This window comes from Danio aesculapii, chromosome 6, assembly GCF_903798145.1.
Source record: "Danio aesculapii chromosome 6, fDanAes4.1, whole genome shotgun sequence".
In the NCBI taxonomy this organism is placed as follows: Eukaryota; Metazoa; Chordata; class Actinopteri; order Cypriniformes; family Danionidae; genus Danio; species Danio aesculapii.
The window spans coordinates 2513622-2540679 of NC_079440.1; the positions used below are offsets into that span (position 1 = coordinate 2513622).

The 27058-nt window shown below is 38.4% G+C and overlaps 1 protein-coding gene across 3 annotated transcripts; it reads right to left on the reverse strand.

The window, feature by feature from the left end:
• Window positions 1-4755: 4755 nt before the first annotated feature.
• LOC130230357 (NACHT, LRR and PYD domains-containing protein 12-like) lies at window positions 4756-26702 on the reverse strand. Of its 3 annotated transcripts, XM_056459325.1 has the most exons (12): window positions 26599-26702; window positions 25983-26249; window positions 23205-23249; window positions 20636-22463; window positions 18891-19064; window positions 17371-17535; window positions 15010-15183; window positions 13321-13494; window positions 11269-11439; window positions 7776-11107; window positions 7431-7563; window positions 4756-5889 (listed from the first exon to the last, which is right to left on the reverse strand). In XM_056459325.1, the coding sequence occupies exons 2-10, from the start codon at window positions 26239-26241 to the stop codon at window positions 10918-10920; spliced, it is 3180 nt and encodes a 1059-aa protein (XP_056315300.1). In that variant the 5' UTR covers window positions 26242-26249; window positions 26599-26702; the 3' UTR covers window positions 4756-5889; window positions 7431-7563; window positions 7776-10917. The 3 variants fall into 3 exon arrangements, with proteins under 3 accessions (XP_056315300.1, XP_056315301.1, XP_056315299.1); XM_056459326.1 differs by having other exon boundaries at window positions 4756-5884; window positions 7431-11107; XM_056459324.1 differs by having other exon boundaries at window positions 7431-11107.
• Window positions 26703-27058: the final 356 nt, after the last annotated feature.

The window sequence follows — 27058 nt, forward strand, 5'->3', positions numbered from 1 at the left end:
AGCTGCTTCAGTCCAACATCTGCATTAGCAGGACGATGAAGATCAAACCAGGGTGGACATTTTAGCAAGACAATGATCCAAAACACAGCCGAGGAGACTCTCCAATGCTTTCAGAGAAAGAAAATCAAGCTGTAGAATGGCCCAACCAATCACCTGACACCAATCCAATAGTAAAAACTAAATAAAGCTCAGCTTTGATAGACGAGACCCACAGAACCATCAAGATTTTGAAACTCTGTTGAAGTCTGTGAGAAACTCACACCTGAGCAATGCATATGACTTCATTCTCTATATGAGAGGCATCTTTAAGCTGCCATTAATACTAAATAAAGCCTTTTATATAAAGTATCAAATGCATTTCAGTAGTTTCTCCTTGTGCCATTTCAGTGTTATTACACAGACCTCAGATTTTTTACATTTGTTTTAATTTTATGTTCGTATTGTTTGGATTTTCACCAAAATCTGGTTCAATTCCATGTCAACAACTCCTTTAGAAATATTATTCCCAGGAAAATACATGACATATTCAATACTTATTTTCCCCGCTGTCCATGGATTTGAACATATTCATTGACAGTCAAGGTGATTCAAAGTTCGCAATGAGCCTGCATTATTTAGAGGTTGTTATTTGGAATAACATATCTTGTAATGTCACAACTGACCAATCAGAATCAAGTATTCCAGTGATGTAACAACATCACTTACTATTATGCAATTATACAATCATTCAAATGTATGTGTTGCTTTAGTGTAAACTAGCTTTAAGGGGTGGACACTGTATGTTTCTCATGGTTTTAACTATCAGCATATCCATATCTATAACAGCATGGTTGAATTGTGAAATGTAAATATAATACGTGGGCTCCATTGTGGTGCAAGGTTGTTCGGTTGCTCTTTGTTGTGCATCTGGCTGAATGGAACTTAGAAATGTGGTTCTGAAAAGAGCCGTGACAACAAAAGGAAAGCGTTTTAACAAAGCCAGAGGTCTCTTTGAAAAAGCCCACTGAGACGAACACAACCTGGTTCTCGGGGTCTGATACACTAATGGTGCATTATCTTCACAGAACACAGCAGGCTGTTCACCTCCATGACGCTGCAATGAAAGGAGAACTGGATTTCTGTGGCTTCTGTTTCTATAATGGAGAGCCACATGTGAGCGGCACACAGGGACAAATGAACATGCAATAACACCCAATCCCCAGAGAACAGATCATTTACTACATCTCATAATCAGGCTTCATTTAATGTAACCTTTGTAATGTAATGTACCCACAGAAATAGATTTAAATACTTCATGATCATTTATGTTGAACTTATTATTCAGGAGGTGATCAGAAATAGGCAGAGTGAAATGTTTTAGCTAAATTTAAAAACTATGAAGGTTAAAAAAGCCCAAATATAATATACACAGCATAGGCTCATTCTGAAAATGTAATCCTACATACATTTCTGGAGACTAGCAGACGTACATATGGCTGCATTTCGTCTTTAAAACGAATGCTATGGGAGTTTGACACCGTTCCTTTTCCTGCTAGCAGTTAACCGATTGCCTCCATATGGACGGCTTTCCCAGTGTTACCAGTTTGTCCAGTGGCTCGCCATGTACGTTGGCTGACTTGACACACAGAAACGAGTTGACCACGATGATGGGTTTTGAGTTCGGTGAAGAACAGAAAGCAGGTAAGACAAAAACAAAAGCCAAAAAATTCAATAAATAAGTAAATAACAGGGTGAGAATGTGCTAAAATTTGAAAACGTGGTAAAAATCTTAGAACTTAGAAGGAAAAAATCTGACTTTTAACACAGTGGGTTGGGTTTAGGGAAGGAGGACGGTGGCTCATTTGATCGGTTGGTCAGTAGGTCGGTCAGTCAGTCAGTCAATCAGTCGACAGCGGCCTCTGGTGGATTTACATGAGAACAGCAGGCGTGAATGGCACTTGTGAGAGAAAATTGAGATCTCAAAAGCATACACAGCACCCTCTGGTGGATTTGCGAAAACAAAAACTGCAAAATAAAATCTGGGACATATTTGGTGCTCTCCAAAACTGTACATAGGGCTATGTTTTTAAAATAAGCCTGGGTTAAATATACAGTGGTCCCTTGTTATAACATGGTTCACCTTTCATGGTATCGCAGTATCACAGATTTTTTGTACAATTAAGTACAATTTGACTTTTTTTTTTTTACAGCGCATTGTGATCTGAGTCCTGATTGGCTGTAGACCATTGTCAATCAATCTCCTTTGTGTCTCCTGAACAGTACAGAATGCGTTCAGCTTGCCAAATTAACATAGATCTTCGATCGCTAACAGTGTGAGTTCTAACAAGGATGCAAAAAAGGTTGTAACTGTCCGCAGCAAGACCATCGTAAAAGGGGTGACACACCGGATGCAGTCGGCGGCTGTCTGCAGTGCCCAGCTATGACTCAGCACGCTATTCATATTTCTGCAGCACCACCGAGCACCATCTGAATAATTCAACCCAGGCTCATTCTGAGAATGTAGTCCCGTGGACGATTCTGGAGACTGTGAAATACGTCCCGGGAGGTTAGTATTTTTAGAGTTTTTGTTTTTGCGAATCCATGAGAGGCCGCTGTGTGTGCTTTTCTGTATCTCGAATGTCTCTCGCGAGTGCCATTTGTGAACACGCTGTTCTCGCATAAACCCACCAGAGGCCGCTGTTGAACGACCGTCTGTCTGGATGACTGACTGAATGATTGACGGTGCGACCGACCAATCGACTGACCCACCCTCCTACTTTCCTAAACCCAACCAATTCTACTGATTGACCCACCCACCCACTTACTTCCCTAAACCCATCCAACATTTTACAAAAGCCGTCCAGAGAAAGAAAAGCCCTCATCTGATTTTTACCATGTTTTCGGATTTTACCACATTCTCACCTTGTTATTCACTTGTTCACTTTATTTTTTGGATTCTGCTTTTGTCTTACCTGATTTCTGGAACCGCTCTTCCCCGGACTCGAACCTTGTCGTCGTCGTCGTGGTGGTGGTCAACTCCTCTCTGCGTCTCAAGTGCGCCGACGTACATGACAAGCCAACTAGACAAACAGGTTGCAGCGGGAAAGCCCTCCACACGGAGGTGAGCTGTCAGCCGGTAAGCACGAAAAGGAACGGCGTCATACCACCCCGTAGTGTTCGCTTAAAAAATTGGAATAATACGTGTTGGAATAATTTCATTTTAAATAAAAAGCAAATGTGTCATGTGCGCGGCGTGTCTGCTGTGACCCCCTTGAGGATGGAGTCTGCTTTAGCTTTGTGGATCAGTGACTGCGGGATAAAGTACATCACGCTGGACGCCAACATTATCTGACCTAAAGCTAAAAAGCTTTATAAATCTTTTGCTGACAGCGATGAATGTTTGCGCCTGACAACAGGTTTGATCTTTAGCTTCATTCTATAATACTGGACTTATTTTTTTTACTATGAAAGTTTGAACTTTGAGAGTGTTTAAACAAAAGAGAAAAGTGTGAAAATGTTAATGACAAATGTTAATGTCTGAGAAAAGCGTATAAAGTGTGTAGTGAGGGATTTTACAGACTTAAACATCTATATACATTTCTGGAGATCTTGAATTATGTAGCCAGGAGTACGTATGGCTGCATTTCATCTTTAAATCAAACGCTACGGGGTGGTAAGGGGTGCTTACCTCAGTATTGACGGCTTTCTCGCTGTTACCAGTTTGTCCAGTGGCTCACCACATTTGTCGGCGACTGGAGATGCAGAGAGGAGTTGACCACGACAGCAGGGTTTGAGTCCGGTGAAGAATGGTTCCAGAAAGCAGGTAAGAGAAAAACAAAATCCAAAAAATAAAACGAACAAATAAATAACAGGGTGAGAATGCGGTCAAATCTGAAAAAGTGGTAAAAATCAGGCTAGGGCCTTTTTTTTCTACATTGCTCTTTAAAGCTGTCGGTTGGGTCAGTGGGCTGTCGGTAGTCAGTCAGTCGACAGCGCCCTCTGGTGGATTTACGTGAGAACAGCAGGCGTGATTGACACTCGTGAGAGATATTTGACATCTGAAAAAGCGTACACAGCGGCCTCTGGTGGACTCGCGAAAAACAAAAACTGCAAAAAAAGGTAGCTCCTGGGACATATTTGGTGCTCTCCAGAAATGTATACAGGGATAAGTTTGTAAAATGAGCCTAGGTTGAATCTAAAGTGGTCCTTCACAATAACGCTGTTCACCTTTCACGGTCTCGCAGTTTCAACCTTCAATCGCTAGCAGTGCGAGTTTCAACAAGGATGGCCAGTGCTCTTAAAAACACTTTTGGTTGGGTTTAAGGAAGAGGGAGGGTGGGTCAGTCAGTCAGATCTGAAAAAGCGCACACAGCGGCCTCTGGTGGACTCGTGAAAACAAAAACTGCAAAAAAGCATACCTCCTGGGACGTATTTGCCGCTCTCCAGAAATGTATATAGGTGTACGTTTTCAGAATGAACCTGGGTTGAATATACAGCATAAGACAAAAACATCACGCATTTTAAATTAATTGTCTTGTAATGGTATCATCCCCTACATTTTTAGAAATAAAGTTAAAAAGCTGTCAGCGAGGTTGTATACCCTTTTAAAAGGCACACTTTTATACCTAAAAACTGTACATAACTTAAGAAGTAGGTACACTTATACGATTTGTTCCCTTTAGGTACAAATGGGTGCCTTTTAACAAAAAGTACGACCCCAGTGACATATTTTATGCTTTATTTCTGAGAGTGAATAAATACACAAATATCAGTCTGCACAAACTTTCAGAAAGTCAAATCTAGGATCAGGTAATGATAACAAACATTTTAACATTCAAATGTTGTGTTATAAATGATGTGACCGATATATAATTGCAGAATGATCAGGAGTTTTAGATGGAGCAGGAATAAACACACTACTGAAACACCTCAGGCAGTAATAATCAATTAAAATATTAATGGGAGGACTGACGGCAGCCTGAACATTATTTCTTACAAATTAGCCTTTGCTAATTAAGTAGCTTTATTTATAAAAATTAATGTGAGTGTAATTTCAGCTCTGTCTCACACACTGATGAAGTCGCTGCTGATTTGTTTTAAATTAGTCACGACAGACACAAGTGTGTTTGGCCATGAATTATTCAGCAGATTAACGTATATTCTAGACTGAAATAGTTAGCCGTCCATTTTCTATTTGCAATATAGATTTTTTTAAACTTCAGAGTAACAGGTTCTGATTTATAATGGATGCCTGGAGGTGTACAACATATTACACACTCTTTTGATAATATACACATTTCTGAGATTGGAAAACAGGTGCACCAGTCTCATCTAAATACAAGACATGTAAAACACACACACACAGAGCGCTTTCATATAACAGATATGAGAAGATAATACGGAAACATTTCAGCAAATTACATGCCCTTCTGTATAAAACAATAGCAAATAGCAATGAAAAAAGTTTGACCTTCTCTCCTGATCACTCTTTTGCATTCACTAAAGTACATCATATAGGTTTTGAATGAGGGGTGAGCAAATGTTTAGGTGAACGTTTAAAAAAGTCTACTTAGTTAGATTGATATGTACAAAAACTAGATGAATAGGTAATATTTCTCATAAAATCTAGCAGCCCGTCTACAGTCTCTTTCTTACGACATTTCAGGGTATACATGTAGAGGGTTAGACTGAACTATACATAGAAACATTCACAGCAATGCAGACGGATACATAAATTCGAGTTTGTTCAATGTGTAGTTTGGATCATTCAGTAGGTCACACAGCATATTTACTCCTGGTCCCTTTTTGAAAATGTTGCCCACATCCAGCTCTCTCAGGTGGGAAGGGTTTGAATGAAGAGCCGAAGCCAGATAACAATAGCCTTCATCTGTCACTCTGCAGGCACCTAAACTACCATCACAGAAATGAACAGCACACATGAAATATCATGAAATATCATCAAATATTTGACCTGAATGCATTAACTGTATTTGAAATCAATTTCTTCAATCATTGTTTATTAAAAGAGTTAATTTAACATATTTTATGTAGTAACACATTTTAGTTTTGTCATATGAAACATAAAAACTTGTACACTGAAAAAAATGCTTTTCTTAGAGTTTATGTGCTGTATTTTAATGATCTAGGCACAAAGTCTAAAGCTCATGGTGCAAAAGCATTAAAGGCATGTCCGAATCCACTTTTGCTATAAGGAAAAACACGATCTGTGCCATGCGCATGGTCTATTAGGGTTGTGTTTATTCTCTTAATGAGTTCTGGGTGTGTTTTAAGCATGACCTGCATTAAACCATTCTCTTTAAGAGTCATCTCCCATTCCCTTTAAGAGCCAGTTGTGTCACGCCATGACACAAGTGTTTGCTATTTACATGATGGACTTTACTAGCGAGTAAACAGTTAAACAGAGCATCTGCAGCACGAGGATAAAGAACGAGCCTCCTCCATTCAGCCTCTTTACTTTCTCTTTACTCTTACTCTTTACTCCTTTACTTTGGTGGAAATGCACTCTACTGAAGACATCCATAAGCCTACATATTTAATTTTGTTTGTTAAGCGCAAAGATTAGTTTCAAAACTATTTGTAAATTCAATTCAATTCAATTCCCCTTTATTTGTATAGCGCTTATACAATGTAGATTGTGTCAAAGCAGCTTCACATAAAAGATCATAGTGAATAGGAACAGTGTAGTTCAGTTTGTAGTGTTTAAGTTCAGTTCAGTTGAGCTCAGTTCAGTGTGGTTTAATAATCACACTACGGCCCGGTCCAGGATATGGAAACCTTGGGATCATCTCGTCATTGGTCTTGGATCGAATCAGTGACTCTGCATAGTCTGAGGGCCTCGGGAAGAGTATCCCCAGGTGGAAATGGAGAATAAAGAAAATAATTAGCGTAGCTGCTGTTCATAGTGTATATAAACAAGATGCAGAACCTGTGTGGAAGCCCGCTAAGTGGTGCACTGAGTGTATGCTTTACTGAACAGATAGGTCTTTAATCTAGTTTTGAATTGGGAGAGTGTGTCTGAGCCTCGGACGTTATCAGGAAGGCTATTCCAGAGTTTAGGAGCTATAAATGAGAAGGCTCGACCTCCTTTACTCGACTTTGCTATTCTAGGTACTACCAGAAGCCCTGAGTTTTGAGACCTTAAAGAGCGAGTTGAATTGTAGCGAGACAGAAGATTGGTTAGATAAACAGGAGCTCGATTATTTAAAGCTTTATATGTAAGAAGCTATATTTTAAATTCAATACGAAACTTAACAGGCAGCCAGTGTAAGGAGGATAACATTGTGATCAAATTTTCTAGACCTGGTAAGAACTCTGGCAGCTGCATTTTGTACTAGCTGAAGTTTGTTAATAGTTTGTTATTCATGCTAAATAACTCCACTATGATTACTAGGCAATGCAACACTGAGTAACTTAAGTATTTACTAACTTACCTTGAACAATGAATGTCAATATTTGGTGCCTCGGGGATTTATGGCCGCTTGTCAAACAGAAGCACTACATTTCCTTTTCATGTTTACATAGATTGAGCAACTGTGTACACGTCTCTGCTGAACTTCCTTATATCTGTCAGCAGAACAAGAAAATCAAAACAGCAAAAACTATGTGGATCAAATTACAGCCGGTCAAACAAGGTGTACATATGATAATACACAGATTTAAGATTTTTCATTATATTTTGAATAAAAGCAACAGTCAAATGATTATTTAAAGTAATTTTTATATGCATGTGACAATATGCCAGAATGCAAAAAAAGGTGCTTGTAAGTGATAATTACTAAATTGTGTGCGCAATTGCCTTGTTGATGCCAGAGGAGAATGGCCAAGCTGGTTACAGCTGATAGTTACAACTTCTGAGGTCTGCAGAAGAGCATCTCTGAACACACAACACGTCCATCCTTGAGGCGGATGGGCTACAGCAGCAGAAGACCACACCGGGTGCCACTCCTGTCAGCTAAGAACAGGAAACTGAGGCTACAATTCACACAGGCTCACCAAAACTGGACAATAGAAGATTGGAGAAACGTTGCCTGGTCTGATGAGTCTCCATTTCTGCTGACACATTCGGATGCTCGGCTCAGAATTTGGCATCAACAACATGAAATCATGGATCCATTCTACCTTGTATCAATGGTTCAGGCTGGTGGTGGTGGTGTAATGGTGTGGGGGAGATTTTTTGGCACACTTTTGGCTCATTATTACCAATTGAGCATCGTGTCAACGCCACAGCCTACCTGAGTATTGTTGCTGACCATGTCCATCCCTTTATGAGCACAGTGTCTCCATCTTCTGATGGCTACTTCCAGCAGGATAACGCTCCATGTCATAAAGCCTGAATCATCTCAGACTGGTTTCTGGAACATGACAATGAGTTCACTGTACTCAAATGGCCTCCACAGTCATCAGAACTCAATCCAATAGAGCACCTTTGGGATGTGGTGGAACGGGAGATCTGCAACTCCAAATCAAATCTGCTATCATATCAATATGTCAAAATATCTGAGGAATATTTCCAGTAGCTTGTTGAATCTATGCCATGAAGGATTAAGGCAGTTCTGAAGGCAAAAGGGGGTCCAACCTGGTACTAGAAAGGTGTACCTAATAAAGTGGCCGGTGCGTGTACTTATGAATAGATTTAAAAGTCTTTTTTTGTTATCTTGTTTGATGTATCCTGTGGTTCTGAACAATTTTAGCATTTACAGATCAAAACTTCTGTTTACACAACAACAATTTGAGCTGAACAGATGACGCTTTTAATTCATTCAGTCATTCATTTTCTTTTCAGCTTAGTCCTTTATTATTCTGGGGTTGCCACGGCGGAATGAACCACTAATTTATCCAGTTTATTTTTACAGAGTGAATGTCCTTCCAGCTGCAACCCATCATTGGGAAACACCCATACACTCTCATACGCACACATACACTACAGCCAATTTAGTTAATCAATTCCCCTACAGCCCATGTCCTTGGACAAAGGGGGAAACCGGAGCACCAGGAGGAAACCTACGCCAACACGGGGAGAACTTGCAAACTCCACACAGAAATGCCAACTGACTCAGCGGGACTCGAACCAGCAACTTTCTTTCTGTGAGGCCACTCCACTAATTAATTATTGTGCTCTAAAACCAGGTCTTTCAGTTTCATTGTTCAACCCCTGGATATGTGTATATGTGCGATGGCGCAGTGGGTAGCACGTTCGCCTCACAGCAAGAAGGTCGTTGTTTCGATCCACGGCTGGGTCAGTTGGCATTTCTGTGTGGAGTTTACATGTTCTGTAGAAACCCCTGATTAACAAAGGGACTAAGCCGACAAGAAAATGAATGCATGAATGAAATAAATATTTGAATAATAATCAGATATTCACAGTATGCACTGTCACTGTTCATATGTTAGACAAATCATTTTTTTTAGATCAAGCTCAGCCTTACACATGCAAAAAATGTGTGGTTATGTTTTGTAATTTTGAAAATTGAGTTTATTAAGTGTGAGTTAAAGAGTTTAATAATTTTTCTAATAAATATCCACTGTTTCTCTACATTAACACTGATTCATTGTCATCTCCATCACCACACACACTTTTAAAATATATTTAAAAAGCTCGTATCACACATTAAAAATGTATTCACAATTTATGAGTTCATGCTCTTAATATACAATTACAATTGATTTATTTTCTAATAAGCTCTTAACCAAAGTAAAATTAAATGTTGGTTCAGCATTTGGTTCTAAGTGACTAACTTATTTCATTGACTAATGTTTAATTATTGTATATACTGCGGAAAGATTGGTTAAACTAAATTTAAAAGTGATCTTAGACAATTTTTGACTGCCATAATTTATTTCATTTTGAAATAAAAGCTGTATATTGAGATGTGGTGGGAATGACATTTGTTCATTTTACAATGGAAAAAATGTTAAATATTAACAACTTCTCTTATCTACGTTTGTCCTCTTACAGATTTTAAACTAGACAAACTGTTTACATTACTTGTGTGTTACGTTACTTTTAAACAAGTTTTTTTACTCAACTTCTCAAGGCTATAAGTGCCCAAAGTTGAAGAACAGGGTATATGCAGAAGCATGCAGAATGACCATAGACTGTAAAAGATATGGGCGTAGTATCCGTGATGTCACCCATAGGTTTCTGAACAAAGCAAAAGAAGCTACAAGTAGGCGTGGCCAACCATCACCATTTTGTTCACGTGTCATAGCAGAGACCGGGGGATACCAAACGAGGGCAAAGAAGCAGAGCGTGAGCGGAGCTACAGACATTTTTGTTTAGACACACTTTTCTTTAGTAGAACGCTTAATACTTTCTGAAGCCAGCCCCCAAAGGCGAGTCGATGAATTGCAGTTTTAGCTACTTCCATATTGGCTTCCCGAGGGAGAGCGGGAGGTTGCTGCTTGGGTCAACCTGGGTCAAACGCTTCCGGTGAACTGTATGCCGTTACAAAATCGGTGCTTTTAAACTCTGTTTTCTTTTAAAAATCAACAATCTTCACTGTTTAATTTATATACGCTATACAGTGGGTCTCAGAATGTACAAGAAGCACTGCATTCATTTACATTTTTCCCCACCATGTCTTTAAAGCATTTAAATTTAATTTACACCCGTATTTGCGATGGAGTTTCTGCGCTAGCCTGCTGATCCTGACGGGCGCTTGCGTGTAAATGGTGCGGTTTACGCTTCAACAACTAAATGAACGCTGAAGTCTATTTATCTGATTATATATTGATTACATTATATATTTGATTACATATCGATGCTATGCTATAACACTGAAAAAGTCACATTAGCCGTCAACCAGAAGAATATCGGTATGGGAATAAACACTAGCTTTGCATATACTCTATTGCCCTAACATAAACAGTATAAACACATATATACATACAGACACTTACACGATGATGTAATTAGTACTACAGCAGAACTAAAGTTAGTTTGTTCAGTGTAATGTTTTGGTCTTTCAGTAGACCAGACAACTTCTTGACTCCTGATTTTCCATCCACAATTAAGCCGAGATCCAGTTCTCTTAGACGTGAAGGATTTGAACACAGAGTTGAAGCCAAAACACAACAGCCTTCATCTGTCACATTGCAGTGAGACAACCTACAAAACATATACAGAAACATCTGTGAGATTAGAATTACTGAAAGTCACCATTATAACAATTATTGCATTCCTCGAATTAAAACCAAAACAATGATATTGCCAATTGTTCAAGAATGTCAATATGTCATGTGTATCAAATAAAAATCTGATGCTCATACTCCAGTTTCTCCAGCTGACAGTTTGGGCTCTTCAGTCCCTCACAGAGCAGCTTCACTCCTGAATCCTGCAGCTCATTGAAATTCACGTCTAGCTCTATCAGACGATTAGATGATTGTAGAACTGATGACAAACTCTCACAACACTGATCAGTGAGATTACAGGATTCCAGCCTGAATAAAATAATAACAATTAGTATATGTTGAGGAAAAAGTGTAGTCTACCTCATTTCTTAAAATACATTTGGCTAAACAGAGAATATTGTTTTGACCTTTTGATTTGTACAGTAATTTGCCAGTTATTGAGGATAATTAGTGAAGAAGATTTTTATTTACTAAACCTATATGAAGACACATTTAATTGGGTGAGTGGAAGGCCCTACAAATCTGCCATTATATATCTTTGAAAACAGGTGATAGGTTAAGGCAAAGGGGTCATAAAAGAGCATGAGAGAGGACTTGGGGATGCATTGAGAACCATCTGTGTCAGAAAGGCATGAAATGTATACAACACATGTTGAAACTGTCATGTATATTTGAAAAGACACATACTGTATGAGAGAGAAGAGTCTAGTTTAGATGTTTGAAACAGATACTAGTCATGATTACCAAATGTGAACTGTATGTGGAAAAACGGTGATGATTAATTAGATCTGTACATTATAAGGGCCAACAAGAAGAGGGGTCTTTTAATAGGGGTCGTAAAGGAGTAGGAGCTGGGAGAGGCCTGTTGAACCAGTAAACAGCTGTGAAAACACAAAGGTGGGAGGAAGCAAGGATAAAGGGGATAGCAAATTTGAGGGACATTGGATTTGTCCTAGGGAGAGACTGAGATGGGTCTGCTCCAGGCTGTCTCTGCTTTTTTGGGAAATATTCCAATAAAGTATATTCTTCTGATATTCATAACCCCAGTCTGAGGAGGAAAGCCAGAAACCACATCATTAGCTAATTGATTTGTATCTTCAGAAGAGATAGCTGCGATTGGGTTGCAGATTCTGTGTAAATAAAAATGACCCAGGCTCATTCTGAAAACGCACCTCTATATACATTTCTGGGGAGCACCAAATATGTCCCAGGAGGTACATTTTTTGCAGTTTTTGTTTTCGCGGATCCACCAGAGGTCGCTGTGTATGCTTTTTGAGATCTCAAATTTCTTTCGCGAGTGCCATTCAGGCCAGCTGTTCTCATATAAATCTACCAGAGTCTGCTGTCGACTGACTGACCGACCGACTGACCCACCCTCCTCTTTCCCTAAACCCAACCGATAGTGTTTTAAAAAGCACCGATTGAACTTCCAAACTGTGCATATGGCACTCTGTACATTGTTTTCCATGCAACAATACTGTTCCTTACTTATGCTGTGTTCACACTAGACGCAGTACGCATAAAAAAATTGCACCATTTGCGTGTAAATAGATGCTTGAACATTTTGAGTTTACTCACTTCATTCACGCGCCAAATCCGTTTCATTCGCGTGACAAATTTACTGCACAATAGACGCGGATTTGTGTCATGGCCAGTGTTTATGTCTGCCAGATGACTCTAGCTTTGTTGCTAAATGGCTAACATGGATTTTATTGAGGTAATAACTGTGCTTATGTACTTTAGGAAGGCTAAAAAAGGTGCCGTGTCTACTAGATCCATTCAGAGATGCACCCAGCTCTGTGAGTTCATCAACTCCTCCAGAAACTATACCTGAATGATGGAGGCTTTCAGCAGTGCTTCCGACTGAGCCGACCCCAGTTTGATCAACTGTTGTCCGGGGTTGGCAGGAGGATTTTCCCCTAGGACACCAACAACAAGCGCTACGTCATAAGCACGCCCCTACAGAGGCCCCTACAGGAGAAAGCTCCTAATTGGCTAACACAATGCGAATGTCTGCTGAAGTTCAGATTTCCACCTAATTCGCGCATGTCATGCCGAAGGATGTCTATTCGCGCCTTTGCATTGACTTAACATGTAAATCATTCACACTTGACGTGTCATCAGTGTCTGGTGTGAACGCAGCACAAGAGTTACTGACTTTACTGAATCTGTATATGCTGAATATCAAACCTCAGTTTCTCCAGCTGACAGTTTGGGCTCTTCAATCCATCGGAGATCAGCTTCGCTCCTGAATCCTGCAGGTCATTGTAACTCATGTTTAGCTCCTTCAGATGAGAGGTTGATGAGTTTAGAGCTGATGACAAACTCTCACAGCACCGATCAGTGAGATTACAGTGCACCAACCTGAACAGAATATTAAAAACAAAACAACTACACATCAATTAAAGATTTAAAAGGCTCCATATACGCATCTAAACAATAGCATAGCAGACATTATACAGTAGGTTAACTTTAGGTTTTTGTAAAGATTGATTTTCTTGGCAGGAAATTTACCCTGGAATATATAAATAAATTAATGAATTAATTAAATACACTGTAATCTGTTGAGAGGATATGCAAGTACAAGCCCAATTTCAGCTTCCACAGAACACCTTCAACCATGTCTCTAGATTCCAGTGGGTTGAACTTTACATTTTCATAGCAGTTGGCATTAAAAATATCAGCATGTCATGTTCTCATTAATCATGTTATTTAGCATAGTCTGTACCATAAACTTCCATTTTACCAGACAGGATTCTAGTGTCTTTTCATTGCATCCATTTGTATTCACTTGCCCAGCAGGCACACAACATCATTAGACGTTAATATTAGGATAGATTAACGTCATGATGTCAGGTGACCAAAATTCAATGTCTAGCCAACGTCCAAGGATGTTATTTTGATGTCCAATAACGACGTCAAATTACGTTGATATTTGGTTGATTTTAGGTTGTGTTAGAAAGTGACCAAAATCCAACGTCTATGGATGTCGTAGTGGTAACGTCCACACAACGTCAAGGTGTAACATGATTAGACATTGAAATTTGGTTGATTTTAGGTTGGACGTTGGACATTGACGTCGTCCTGACATTGGGTTCTGACGTCAACCCAATTTTCATTTCCAAACAAAATCCAATGTCCCCCAACGTTGGGGTACAACGTCAGGGTACAACGCCAATATGACGTCATGTTGACGTCCTGTGCCTGCAGGGTGGTCATGATTAAAATAAGATCTATTAATTATAGACTGTGAAAGGTTAACAAACAGTTCATGGAATATTCATTTTACCAAAAAATGTCTTTAACTGGTGCTTATTGACACATTCAAAATACATCATGGCACCTTAATCTCTTCAGACAACAACTGATGTTGATCATGTAAGCTTTTTTGGTAACACTTTATTTTGATGGTCTGTTTGAGTATTAGTAGACTGTCTGCTTAATATCTGTTGGTACTTCTCCTTCAATAGACATTTAACTGACTATAAGAAACTTTGCACATGTCCACTTACACTAACTCTAACCTAACAGTCTACATTTAATCTAATGAGAATTAGTTGGCATGTAGATGCAATGTAACTTAAATTGAACAAACAGACCATCAAAATAAAGTGTGACCACGTTTTTTTTTTACCTTTTTGAAATTATAAATTGTCTGGATTGATCATGTATTTTTCTCCTGTCATTTCTCAAATGCACATCGAGTTGCAACCTTGCTTGTACAGAATGCTGTTAACAGCCAAGTTACATTGTTATCGACAAATCCATCTCCGGTGACCCTATTGAGGGGCTTAACTGTGGCTATTATTCTTTTTGGTTTGGATTATCATGCTTTATGTTTATCAAATCAACATGTAAATACACATCTAATTCTCAAACCTTAGTTTCTTCAGCTGACAGTTTGGGCTCCTCAGTCCATCACAGAGCAGCTTCACTCCTGAATCCTGCAGGCCATTGTGACTCATGTCCAGCTCTATCAGGCGAGAGTTTGATGATTGTAGAGCTGATGCCACTGTTTCACAACACTGACCGGTGAGTGTACAATCTGCCAATCTGAATAGAAATAAATAAATAAATAAAACCATAATGTAACAGCCACATTTCTGAATAGGCCTGTGTATAAATACACACAGGGCTGCACTTTCCACAAAAGAACAGTGTTTTCAGACACATTGACTTTAATTAGCCAGTACAAAAAACATAAATTAATGAGCTTCACAATTGCAATCACAAAAATAAATAAATAAATAAAATCATAATTTTCCCTTGCTCAGAGCGTGCTTCCCAAATCAAGTGCATGCAAAGATATAGTTTTGAATATTAAGATATTTTTCAACCAACAAGTCAACTATCTATGAAGTGTAAATAAACCAAATATGAAGTAATGTATAATGATCCCCGCATAATGATGACTGCATACTAAACGGGAACTTTCTAAACCAGGGGTGCTCAAATGTTTTCTTATAAAGGGCCAAAAACCAAACTTGATTGAGGCCTGTGGGCTGAAGTTCAATATATAAAACCGTATTACATTGAACTTGCCAAGTCTAATTTGCTCATTTATTTGTTAATATTTAAAAATAACTAGAAAGCGTTACTTTAAAACATATTAATTAATGATGCCGTCTCATTTGTAACGTTTTATAATGACATTTTTATAGTTGTTACATATTGAGTACAATTATTTTGGCAATGCTAGTGCGTATTGTTCTTGTGTGTGTTGTATCCTCTATTCTCTGTCTCTTTTTCTCTCTCTCTCTCTCTCCACATGAGCGGAGATCAGGTGCAGCTGTGAGAGGGGCGGCGCCAATTATAAAAGCATGCTGTTTGCGCTGTTCATTGAGTTCTCTTCCTGTTTCCCCTCGCTGTTGTGTGTGTGAGCAGATCGCTCTAAGTTCTCTGTGTGGCAGTGATATCTTTCTGTCTGAAACCTTTTTTCTTTTGTCCTGTTTTCTCCTGTTTAATGGATAGTTATGGAGCTCAGAATTGTTTGTTTCATTTACGGAACTTTATTTTCGGTTTTAGGTAAGAAATTTAATATTAGGTAGCGTGCCTTGTTTTGTTTATTGTTTTGGCCTTTTTGTTCCCTGGTTCCGATACTGGAATTTTTGTTTAATAAATTTGTTACCCCTTTTTCACAACTTGGCCTGTGTGTGAGTGCTTGGGGAACAGGAACGGGGACTCCGGGTGACCTCTTTTAACAGCGGTCATCCTTATCCTTATGTGCGTAGCGAGGTGCATCCGCTACGTAACAATAGTAAAAACATAAGCAATCTTATTTGTAACACAATGGACATCAATGCTTAATACACTAGTCGAGCTGCTCCTGACTTTGCATTGATTGGGTTGCTGTGCATTGACCTATATCTGTCAAGTGGCAGTATTTACATGTTAAAAGTCTCATTCGTTTACAACATTTAATTTTAGTTGGATTTTGTAGCTCTTCAATTAAACGAAGAAACTAAAGGTTACATAGAATTCAAAATGACGATCTCTGTCAAAGTCATTCGCCCCCATTCAACTCCCTATCATTCTCCCTCTCTTTTCAGATAGGATGGCGGGCCAAACCAAAGGTTACCATGGGCCAACTTTGAACTACAACTATAAACTAGAAAAACTAAATTATTACTTTAAATAGATGACAGTAAATACAAGGTGCCATGTCATACAAGGACCTACATTAATACATCCACATTAATCTAAATGAAACCTTGATGCTGTCACAGCTGCTATTTTTGGGCATCCCACACATAAAATCTAGCATCTGACTGAGAATATGTATGATCATATGAGATATTTACTGTAGTTCTAGGTTTGTGGGATTACAAACTCCAACTTCCAATGCAAATGTATCTTTATCTGATTAAAATTCTGGGCAGCACAGTGGCGCAGTGGGTAGCACAATTGCCTCACAGCAAGAATGTCGCTGATTCGAGCCTCGGCTGGGTCAGTCGGCGTATCTGTGTGGAGTTTGCATATTCTCACCGTGTTTGCGTGGGTTTCCTCCGCGTTCTCCGGTTTTCCCCCACAGTCCAAAAGACATGTGGTATAGGTGAATTAGGTAAGCTAAATCGTCCGTAGTGTATGTGTGTGAATGAGTGTGTATGGGTGTTTCCCAGTGATGGTTGCAGCTGGAAGGGCATCCCCAGCATAAAACAAATGCTGGATAAGTTGGCGGTTGATATGTGTTTACTTTGATTAATGATAACATATATACTAAATTGAAAAATTAAAGTATACTTCAGTATCTTAAGTTGACTCTTCAGTCCATCAGAGAGCAGCTTCAATCCTGAATCCTGCAAGTCATTGAAACTCAGATCCAGCTCAATTAGACGAGAGTTTGATGACTGTAGCACTGATGCTACCATTTCATAACACTGACCAGTGAGATTGCAGTATTCCAATCTAAATGGTAAAAAGCAAAAAAAGACAATAAATTTATATGTAGAAATGTTAAACTGAGCCTCATCTAAGACCGAGAACAATGTGCAAACATTTTAAAATGAAATAACCAGTTATAAGGCATGGATCTCAAACTGGATTCATGGAAGGCCGCAGCTCAGCACAGTTTTGCTTCAACTCTGATCAAACACAGCTGCTCCAACTAATAAAGGTGTTCAAGAAGACTACTAGAGACTGTTAAGCAGGTGTGAGTTGGAGCTGGTTGGAGCTAAAATCTGCAGAGCTGCGGCCCTCCAGGAATTGAGTTTGAGACCATTGCTTTAAGGACTGTTGGCAGATTGATGGCAAATGATTCTACATAGCAAATTCAGTGTTTTTATTCTTAAATTTTGGATTTAACTAAGACTTAAGAATTCTTAACTAAGAATTAAGACTGATTTCATGTGTTCGTATATGAAAAAACAAATATTGAACACATTATAATATTTATTTAATATTTATATAGTTTGTGGATAAGAGTGCTTACTGGAGACGTGAATCAATTTAAATGATTCAGTTCAAATTGGTGAACTAGTTCAACCAGTTCACTTAGAATATCTGGTTTAAAAGAACGTTTCGTTCACGATCAGGCTCACTGATACAGAAATAAAAGACCTTATTGTGCACAAATGTGGTAAATTAATACTTTTAAGTCTCTGCTCGGTTCGTATTTAACGCTGTCACTGTGCTGCTGTCATGTCCACTTGTTGTTTTTGTCAACAGCAACAGCAAGGATGGACTGGAGGAGAACCGCCTGATCTGCCCAATGGCAGCAAGATTACAGACTCTGAGGTGCCGTACGGTCAAACACCTGCAGCGTGATATGTTAAAAAAACGTTTTATTTTAGTTCTTTAACTACAATAACCTTGTTCTGTATCAGCACACAGTAATAAACGATTAAAATAAAAATGAAAACAGGTTGACAAGCACTTGCTATGCTTCCAAATACATTTTAAGGTAACAGAGATTAGATTTTGGGCGGATAGGTGTCTGTTCAGAAACTAAATCACTTGTTATCCTTGGGAAAACACTCAAAACTCGTATAGCAATTGTACACACTTACATACACACCTGAAAACACTTGCACTGAAAACATAACACCAATCAGTCTAAGGCTTAGCACTACTAATATTTCAAATGTCCCAGGCCAGTGGGAGTGTTAAGCTTTGATTGCAGTGTTTATGTCTGATTTGCTTGTGTGTAGTTCTGATGTAATGAGCCTAAATTTGCAAAAAGTGGGTAAGCAATGGGCAAAACTGTACATATTATTTTTGTGATCATACCTTGTGTATCACAAGAAGACATCTCAAATACACACCTCAGTTTCTCCAGCTGGCAGTTTGGGCTCTTCAGTCCATCACAGAGCAGCTTCATTCCTGAATCCTGCAGGTCATTGTGACTCATGTCCAGCTCTATCAGGGGTGAGTTTGGTGTCTTCAGGGCCAAAGCCACAGTTTCACAGCTGGTATCATTGAAAGAACTGCTGCTGAGTCTGTACAAACAGGAGATTTATTTTCCATGAGCAGTGTTGTTTGATAGGACTTTGTTTAATGTTGTATATTCAAGCTTTCTAGAGAAAAAAAAAGTAAAACTGCATTATATGCTTGAATCATTGCTATCGAGAGACTATTGATATCAAAACCATTCAACTCTATTTCTATAAGATTATTGTTAATCAAAGCTTTTAAAACAAATATTATTACTGATTAAATCGTCACAACTACATTTGATTTTCCAAACTTGATTTGGTTCCATCTTGATTTTATTCTCAATTACTGGTTAAATCCGATGTACAGTTGAAGTCAGAATTATCAGCCCCACTTCAATTTTATTTTCTTTTTTAAATATTTCCCACATGATGTTCATCAGAGCAAGGAAATAATCACAGTAAGTCTGATAATATTTTTTCTTCTGGAGAAAGTCTTATTTGTTTTATTTCGGCTTGAATAAAAGCAGTTTTAAATTTTTAAAAGCCATTTTAAGGTAAAAAATTATAGAAGTGTCTTGAAGAATATCTAGACTAATATTATTTACTGTCATCATGGCAAAGATAAAATAAATCAGCTATTAAATGACATTATGAGTTATTAAAACTATTATGATTAGAAATGTGTTGAAAAAAATCTTCTCACCGTTAAACAGAAATTGAGGGAAAAAAATAAACAGGGGGGCTAATTATTCAGGAGGGCTTATAATTCTGACTTCAACTGTATATATATATATATATATATATATATATATATATATATATATATATATATATATATATATATATATATATATATATATAGATTTATATATATATGTCAAGCTATTTCTCTTATGCACAAGTTTTCCCGCTTGAAAGGAAGACACATCATCAAAGGAGATTTAACTGGATTCCACTCATCTATTTCTTGCATCATAAATGCAGAAGAAAGGTAGGAAGGTGAAGGTAGGAAGATAGGAAGGTAGGAAGGTGAAAAACCTTCAAAATAAACAAAAATACAAGAAATGTAATTAAATTGCAAATAACTTATATATACAAACATTTGTGAATTTTGTCTGAATTTTCACACAGTTCTCACCGGCTGCCACTCCGGGACTTGATGATGGTTTTTCAACTGTTGTGCTTTCTCTTTTGCTCAATTTCGGTGGAGATTCAGCTTTGGCGGAGATTCTGTTCTGGGTTAAGTTTCAGTTTCCTTTTTGTCTTACGTGAAAGCCGAAATACTCCATGCCCTTCCGCCTCTCCCTCCGATTGGCGGATGGATTTTTTTTCTTTTTCTTTTAGTTTGGCTTGACAATATATATATATATATATATATATATATATATATATATATATATATATATATATAGGCAAGTTTATTTATATAACACACTTCATACACAGTGGTAATTCAAACTGTACTGTGCTTCACCACTCAGCTCTACTCGGCCTCCCATAACCTGCTTTCAGACTGGGAATGCTTGCCCTCCACTCTGAGATTTAAAACTGAGAATTGATCCAAAAACCTATTATTATTATTTGGAAAACCTATTATTTAGCCCTAATTCAAACCTAATCAAGCAGTTACTTACATGGCTTTCCTGCAGCATCTCACAGCTGGCAGGAGACTCATGCATCCTCCAAGTGAACTTGTGTACATCTTCAAGTTAAGCTCTTCCAGCACCTGCTCTGACATCAGCAGTGCACAGGCCAGCAGGGAACACATGGACGAGGAGAGGATTGTTTCTGGATTTGGCTGGAAGTATTGTTCCATTTCCCTACAAAAAGAAATGTCATTAACCTCCAGTAAGCAGTAAAACAAGTTGACTGAAGTATCTGGTGGGAAGTCCTGGCTTCGAAGCAGTCTTGTAATGTGCTTGCTTGTTGATGTGATGCTGTCTTTGCTGTCTTCAGTTTGTGTGAACAGGCCTTTGAGAAGATTCTGATTGGATTTCAGTGAAATGCCCAGCAGAAACCTCAAAAAGAGATCTAAATGTCCTTTCTCACTCTGCACTGCTTTCTTAATAACTTCTATTAGTAAATGATCCAATGCAATATTTTTACTGGTTTGTCTTCTAAACCGTGAGAATTTTGATGCCTTGTTTTGTTTCTCTTCAAAGAAGAACTGAAGCTCCTCCATGTTCTTGTCCAGGTAGCAGAGGAACACATGCACTGCAGCGAGAAACTCTTGAACACTCAGATGCATGAAACAGAAGACCTTCATCTCATGAAGCCCAGCTTCTTGCTGAAAGATCTCAGTGAGCATTCCTGTGGACTCGAAGTTCTCACTCACATCAATACCACATGCTTTCAGATCTTCCTCATAAAACACTGCATTTTCTTTCTTCAGTTGTTCAAATGCTAGCTTTGCTAACTTCAGAATCATTGTTCTGTTGGAAACAAAAAGCTTGGTGCGTTCCCTCTCCATTTTCTGATCATGCTTCTTGTTTTTCAAGTTCATCTGTATCAGCAGAAAGTGGATGTACATTTCAGTGAGTGTTGTGTTGATGGTCTCTTCATCTTTCCCTGTAAGTAAGTCTGTGAGGACAGTAGCTGTGATCCAGCAGAACACAGGGATGTAGCACATGATGTAGAGACTACGAGATTTCCTAATGTGTGAGATCATTCTAGAGGCCTGAGCCTCATCTGTGATCCTCTTTCTGAAGTATTCCTCCTTCTGCTGGTCAGTGAATCCTCGCACCTCTGTGAACAGCCCCACATACTCAGGAGGGATCTGATTGGCTGCTGCTGGCCGTGAGGTCACCCAGATCAGAGCTGATGGAAGCAGACTGCCATTGACCAGACTTGTAAACAGCTGATCTACAGATGATTGCTCCTCAACGCTCGTCACCATTCCACTGTTAAACTCCAAAGGCAGTCGACTCTCATCCAGGCCATCAAAGATAAACACAAGCGTACAACTGTAAATATGAACAATCTGTGTGGTTTCCAGGTCCTTCAGCTCAGGGTTGAATCTCTGCAGAAACTCATGCAGGCTGATCTCTGTGTCTTTAATGCAGTTCATCTTTCGGAAAGGAAGCAGGAATACAAAGTCTATTTCATCATTGGCTTTTCCTTCTGCCCAATCCAGAATGAACTTGTGCACTGAGACCGTTTTCCCAATGCCAGCGATGCCTTTGGTCAAAACTATTTTCTTCTTCGTCTTTTTATTTTTTTTAAGATTAAATATATTGTTGCAATGGATTGGCTTGGTCTTGTTCTGTGATTTACAGGTATCATCAATCTGCAGAATCTCGTGTTCCCGATTGACTTTTTTAATATCACCCTCTGTCATGAAGAGTTCTGTGTAAACATCCTTGAGATGTACCTCCTGTTCATTTTTACACTCAAAAATGTGTTCTACTTTCTCCTTCATGCTCCTTTTGTGATTTTCCAAAATCAATCGCAGCTCAGAATGTTCTATTATGAAAAAAAACCAACACAAATAAACATCTAGGACACAAAACAGCGCCATATATTGAACTATTAGCATGGCACTCAAAATTAACTAGTGTACACGTACAGTTGAAGTCAGAATTATTAGCCCCCGTTTTGAACTTTGTTTTCTTTTTTATATATTTCCCAAATGATGTTGAACAGAGCAAGGATATTTTCACAGTATGTCTGATAATATTTTTTCTTCTGGAGAAAGTCTTATTTGTTTTATTTCGGCTAGAATAAAAGCAGCTTTTAATTTTTTAAAAACTATTTTAGGGACAAAATTATTAGCCCCTTTAAGCTAGCTATTTTACTGATAGTCTACAGAACAAACCATCATTATACAATGACTTGCCTAATTACCCTAACCTGCCTAGTTAACCTAGTTAAGCCTTTATATGTCACTTTAAGCTGTATAGAAGTGTCTTAAAGAATATCTAGTCAAATATTATTTACTGTCATCATAGAAAAGATAAAATAAATCAGTTATTAGAGATGAGTTCTTAAAACTATTATGTTTAGAAATGTGTTGAAAAAAAATCTTCCCTCCGTTAAACAGAAATTGGGGGAAAAATAAACAGGGGGTGAATAATTCATGGCGGCTAATAATTCTGACTTCAACTGTACATTTATTGAATCATACTACTAAAAACAACTCTGTTTTGTACTAAGATCAATATACTTTACATGATATGTGCTAAAATAAGACGTGAACTGGTTTACCTTGCTTTTTTGTAATTCTCCCAGTTGCTTCAAGTAATTTTTGCACTGCAAAAAGAGAAAAAAATAAGATAGGAAACGTAGAATTAAATGTTCTGGATACAAAGTTCAATAGTTGCTTTATTTCATATACATACTTCAGTACTTGCAACCCAGGCTCATTCTGAGAACGTAGTCCCGGGGACGTTTCTGGAGACCGCGAAATACGTAGCCGGGGGTATGTACGGCTGCATTTCATTTTTTTAAGCGAACGCTGCGGGGCAGTGTGACGCCGTTCCCTTAGGCGCTTGCCGGCCGGCCAGCCGGCCGCTCGCCTCCGTGTGGAGGGCTTTCCCGCTGCAACCAGTTTGTCTGGTTAGCTCTTCGTGTACTCTGGCGGACTCGAGGCGCAGAGAGGGGCTGACCACGACGACGACCGGGTTCGAGTCCGGGGAAGAGCGGTTCCAGAAATCAGGTAAGAAAACAAAAACAAAATCCAAAAAATGAAGCGAACAAGTTCGTCACAGGGTGAGAATGTGGTCAAAATCCGAAAACGTGGTAAAAATCGGACGAGGGCTTTTCTTTTTCTGGATGGCTTTTGTGAACCGTCGTTGGTTGGGTTTAGGGACGGAGGAGGGTGGGTCAGCCCGCCGATTGGCCGGTCGCACGGTCAATCATTCCGTCATCCAGGCAGACGGGCGGAAGGTCGTTCGACAGCGGCCTCTAGCGGGTTTACGCGAGAACGGCGCGGGAAAAAGCGCGCACAGCGGCCTCTCGCGGACTCGCGAAAACAAAAACTGCACAAATACGTACCTCCCGGGACGTATTTCGCGGTCTCCAGAAACGTCCCAGGGACTACGTTCTCAGAATGAGCCTGGGTTGAGTACTTTCGTTAGGTACAACTTTTCAACTGCACATAAATGTAAACATCTATTCAGATATTCAAAAGACATCAGCATAACATATTCAGACATGTGGTCCTGTGCAAGACAATCTGATGAAGCTCAAATCAAATATCAGAGTTAAAAAGAAAGGTGTTTTATTAACTTGCTAAAGATGTCAGACAAGTTGCTCTAGGTTTTTCCAGAAACTGCTAACCTACTGGAACTTGTCACAAGTATCTCTACAGAGTTTACAAAAAATTGTTTGAAAAACAAATAATTTTTTTGAATGAACAGCTTTAAAGTGTCAGATCCATTGTGCCTTGTGTGGCTGGTTATTTTGTAATGATGTAGTTTTCGTATTTATTGTCTGCCAAATTAAGGCTGCTGTATCAGCAGTGCCACAGTGCAACAAATCACCAGCAGACACAAAAGTGGTGACCAGGATAGTGTCTCAGCACTCAGACATCTGTGTAAATGCCTGTGTAGCCAATGGCATGTTAATTCTACATCACTGCCAACAATCATGAAAGGGCAGGAAGAACGTGACCTTGTTTGGGGAATCAAGATTCCTACTAGATATCTTGTCAACATTTGAGCACAGAAGCACTTTTAGATACAAATGTTTACCCCCTTAAAAGGTATAGACCAGTGAAATAGTGAAGAACTGAGTTCTTGTCATATTTTCTTAAAAACTTTTAAACTATAGCAAATAGTTTGTGATAATGTGAGAAATGTTGAAGCTGTCTGAATAATGTTTGGTTTGACCGAGATTTATTATATAATGCTAATAGTTGTTTTCTAATACATATATTAATTTTACAAGTTGTGAAAAAACAGATTTTCTTTTGTTGTAATAGAAAATGTTGATTCCTTAACTCTCCTGAAGTCAATGCTTTCTGATTGAATTTACATCAATTAGATCAGGGGTGTCCACACTCGATCCTGGAGGGCCGGTGTCCTGGAGAGTTTAGCTCCAACTCTAATCAAACACACTTGAACAAGCTAATCAAGCTCTTACTAGGTATACTAGAAACTTCCAGGCAGGTGTGTTGAACCATGTCGGAGTTAAGACCAGTAGGACACCGGCCCTCCAGAACCGACTTTGGACACCCCTGAATTAGATGCATTGATTGTTGATCAAATTGATTGTTGATCAAATGAATGCAGAGTTAGTGAGTGTTAAACACTTACTGATTAAGATGCTGTGCTCATAGTGCACAATTAATTACTATTAATGTAATGAACAAGCTCTTAAATAACTCAGACAGTCTTTACGTTTAAACATGGTAGTATAAGATCTGTGCAGTTGAGCAAATTAACACTACAGCGAAACATGGAAGGGTTTCAATACACATTGGGTAGTAAACTAACAAGACACACCAAAAACACAAATTGGAAACCAAATCAAAAGAGAAATACATAGTAACTATGAAGCAAAAGCAATGGAACAGAAGTATACAGAATACAGAATATACAGATGAAGTCAGAATTATTAGCCCCCCTTTTGATTTTTTTTTTCTTTTTTAAATATTTCCCAAATAATGTTTAACAGAGCAAGGAAATTTTCACTGTATGTCTGAATATTTTTTAATAAAGCTTATTTGTTTTATTACAGCTAGAATAAAATCAGTTTTTATTTTTTTTAAACATTTTAAGGCCAAAATTAAGAGGCCATTTAAGCTATATAGTTTTTCGATGGTCTACAGAATAAACTATTGTTATGCTTAATTCTGACTTCAACTGTACATAATGTTCTAAAGTCCTTGACTTTCTTGGTCAGTTTACATTTTGACCCACCCAAGGGAGCCCATCGTAAACTGCACACAAAGTTCAAAGCCTTCACATATTCATGCATGTCTCATTATATTCCTTTTGATTAATCTACACATCCTATTTGTCTTTGTGATTGCTTTTTTACCTTCTTCATACTTGCTCTGCAACTCCTCTGCCAGCTCGTTCTGCTTCATCTTTCTCAGGATGTTCAGAGTGATTTTCACAGCTTGTTTTTCACCAAAAACGTCCAACATCAGATTCCCGACTTCAGTGGATCCAGCGTTCTCCAATTTACCAGCTCGAATTCGCCCATCCTGTTTTAAGAGACCTCGAAATCTCCTCAGGTTGTCCTGTTCTAGATCATCTAGAATGTAATAAAGCAGCTCTAAAACAGACGTTGCCATTCTTCTGCCTGTCGAAAAAAATATATCTTCCTTAAGATGTGACAAAGTTCACGTAAACATGAGCATGAGGAAGTAACACACATGCTGCTCTAGTCTTTAGTTTCACTTTTAGACTAGACAGAAGTGAAAAACAATAAACATACGAAACAGAAAGACATATTTACTGATAGATAGACTTTAAATCAACTCTGATACAGATTTGAACAGATCTTAAAACATTCAGAGTAAAGTTTTGACAGACTTTGATGTTTTTGTTCCCTTTCTAAAGCATGTACATAATCAAAACAGATCTGTAAAAATAAATGAATGTAATATGGAAAATTCAACACTGAGAAACTGAAGTATTTATTAACTTACCTTGAATAATGACAATGTTTGGCAACAAATACTAATCCTGCAAAATGGATAGAAAATGTTGTTTTCCTGTTGACATTGAGCAACTCTGGACATGTCTCTGCAGAGAGTCTTTCTATCTGTCAGTCAAAAATTCCACAACAATCTTGATCAAATTACAGCCAGTTAAGCAGAGTGTACATAACGCACAGTTTAGACGTTTGACATTTTACTGTTTGGCTTGTCAGAAATTTACTGTGAACACAAACTATATTGAACAGTTTTACTTTTAGAACTGAATAAAGCTAAATGATTAAATGGTAACACTTTTAAATAATGATATTATGGTTGTGATGAAGGTTATGATTTTTAATTCAAGATTATGAGGGCAAATAATTTTTTTTTTTACAAAATAATGAAGTGCACAGATATAATTTACATAATATATATATAATATAATATATTATAAGGAGCATAAGACATT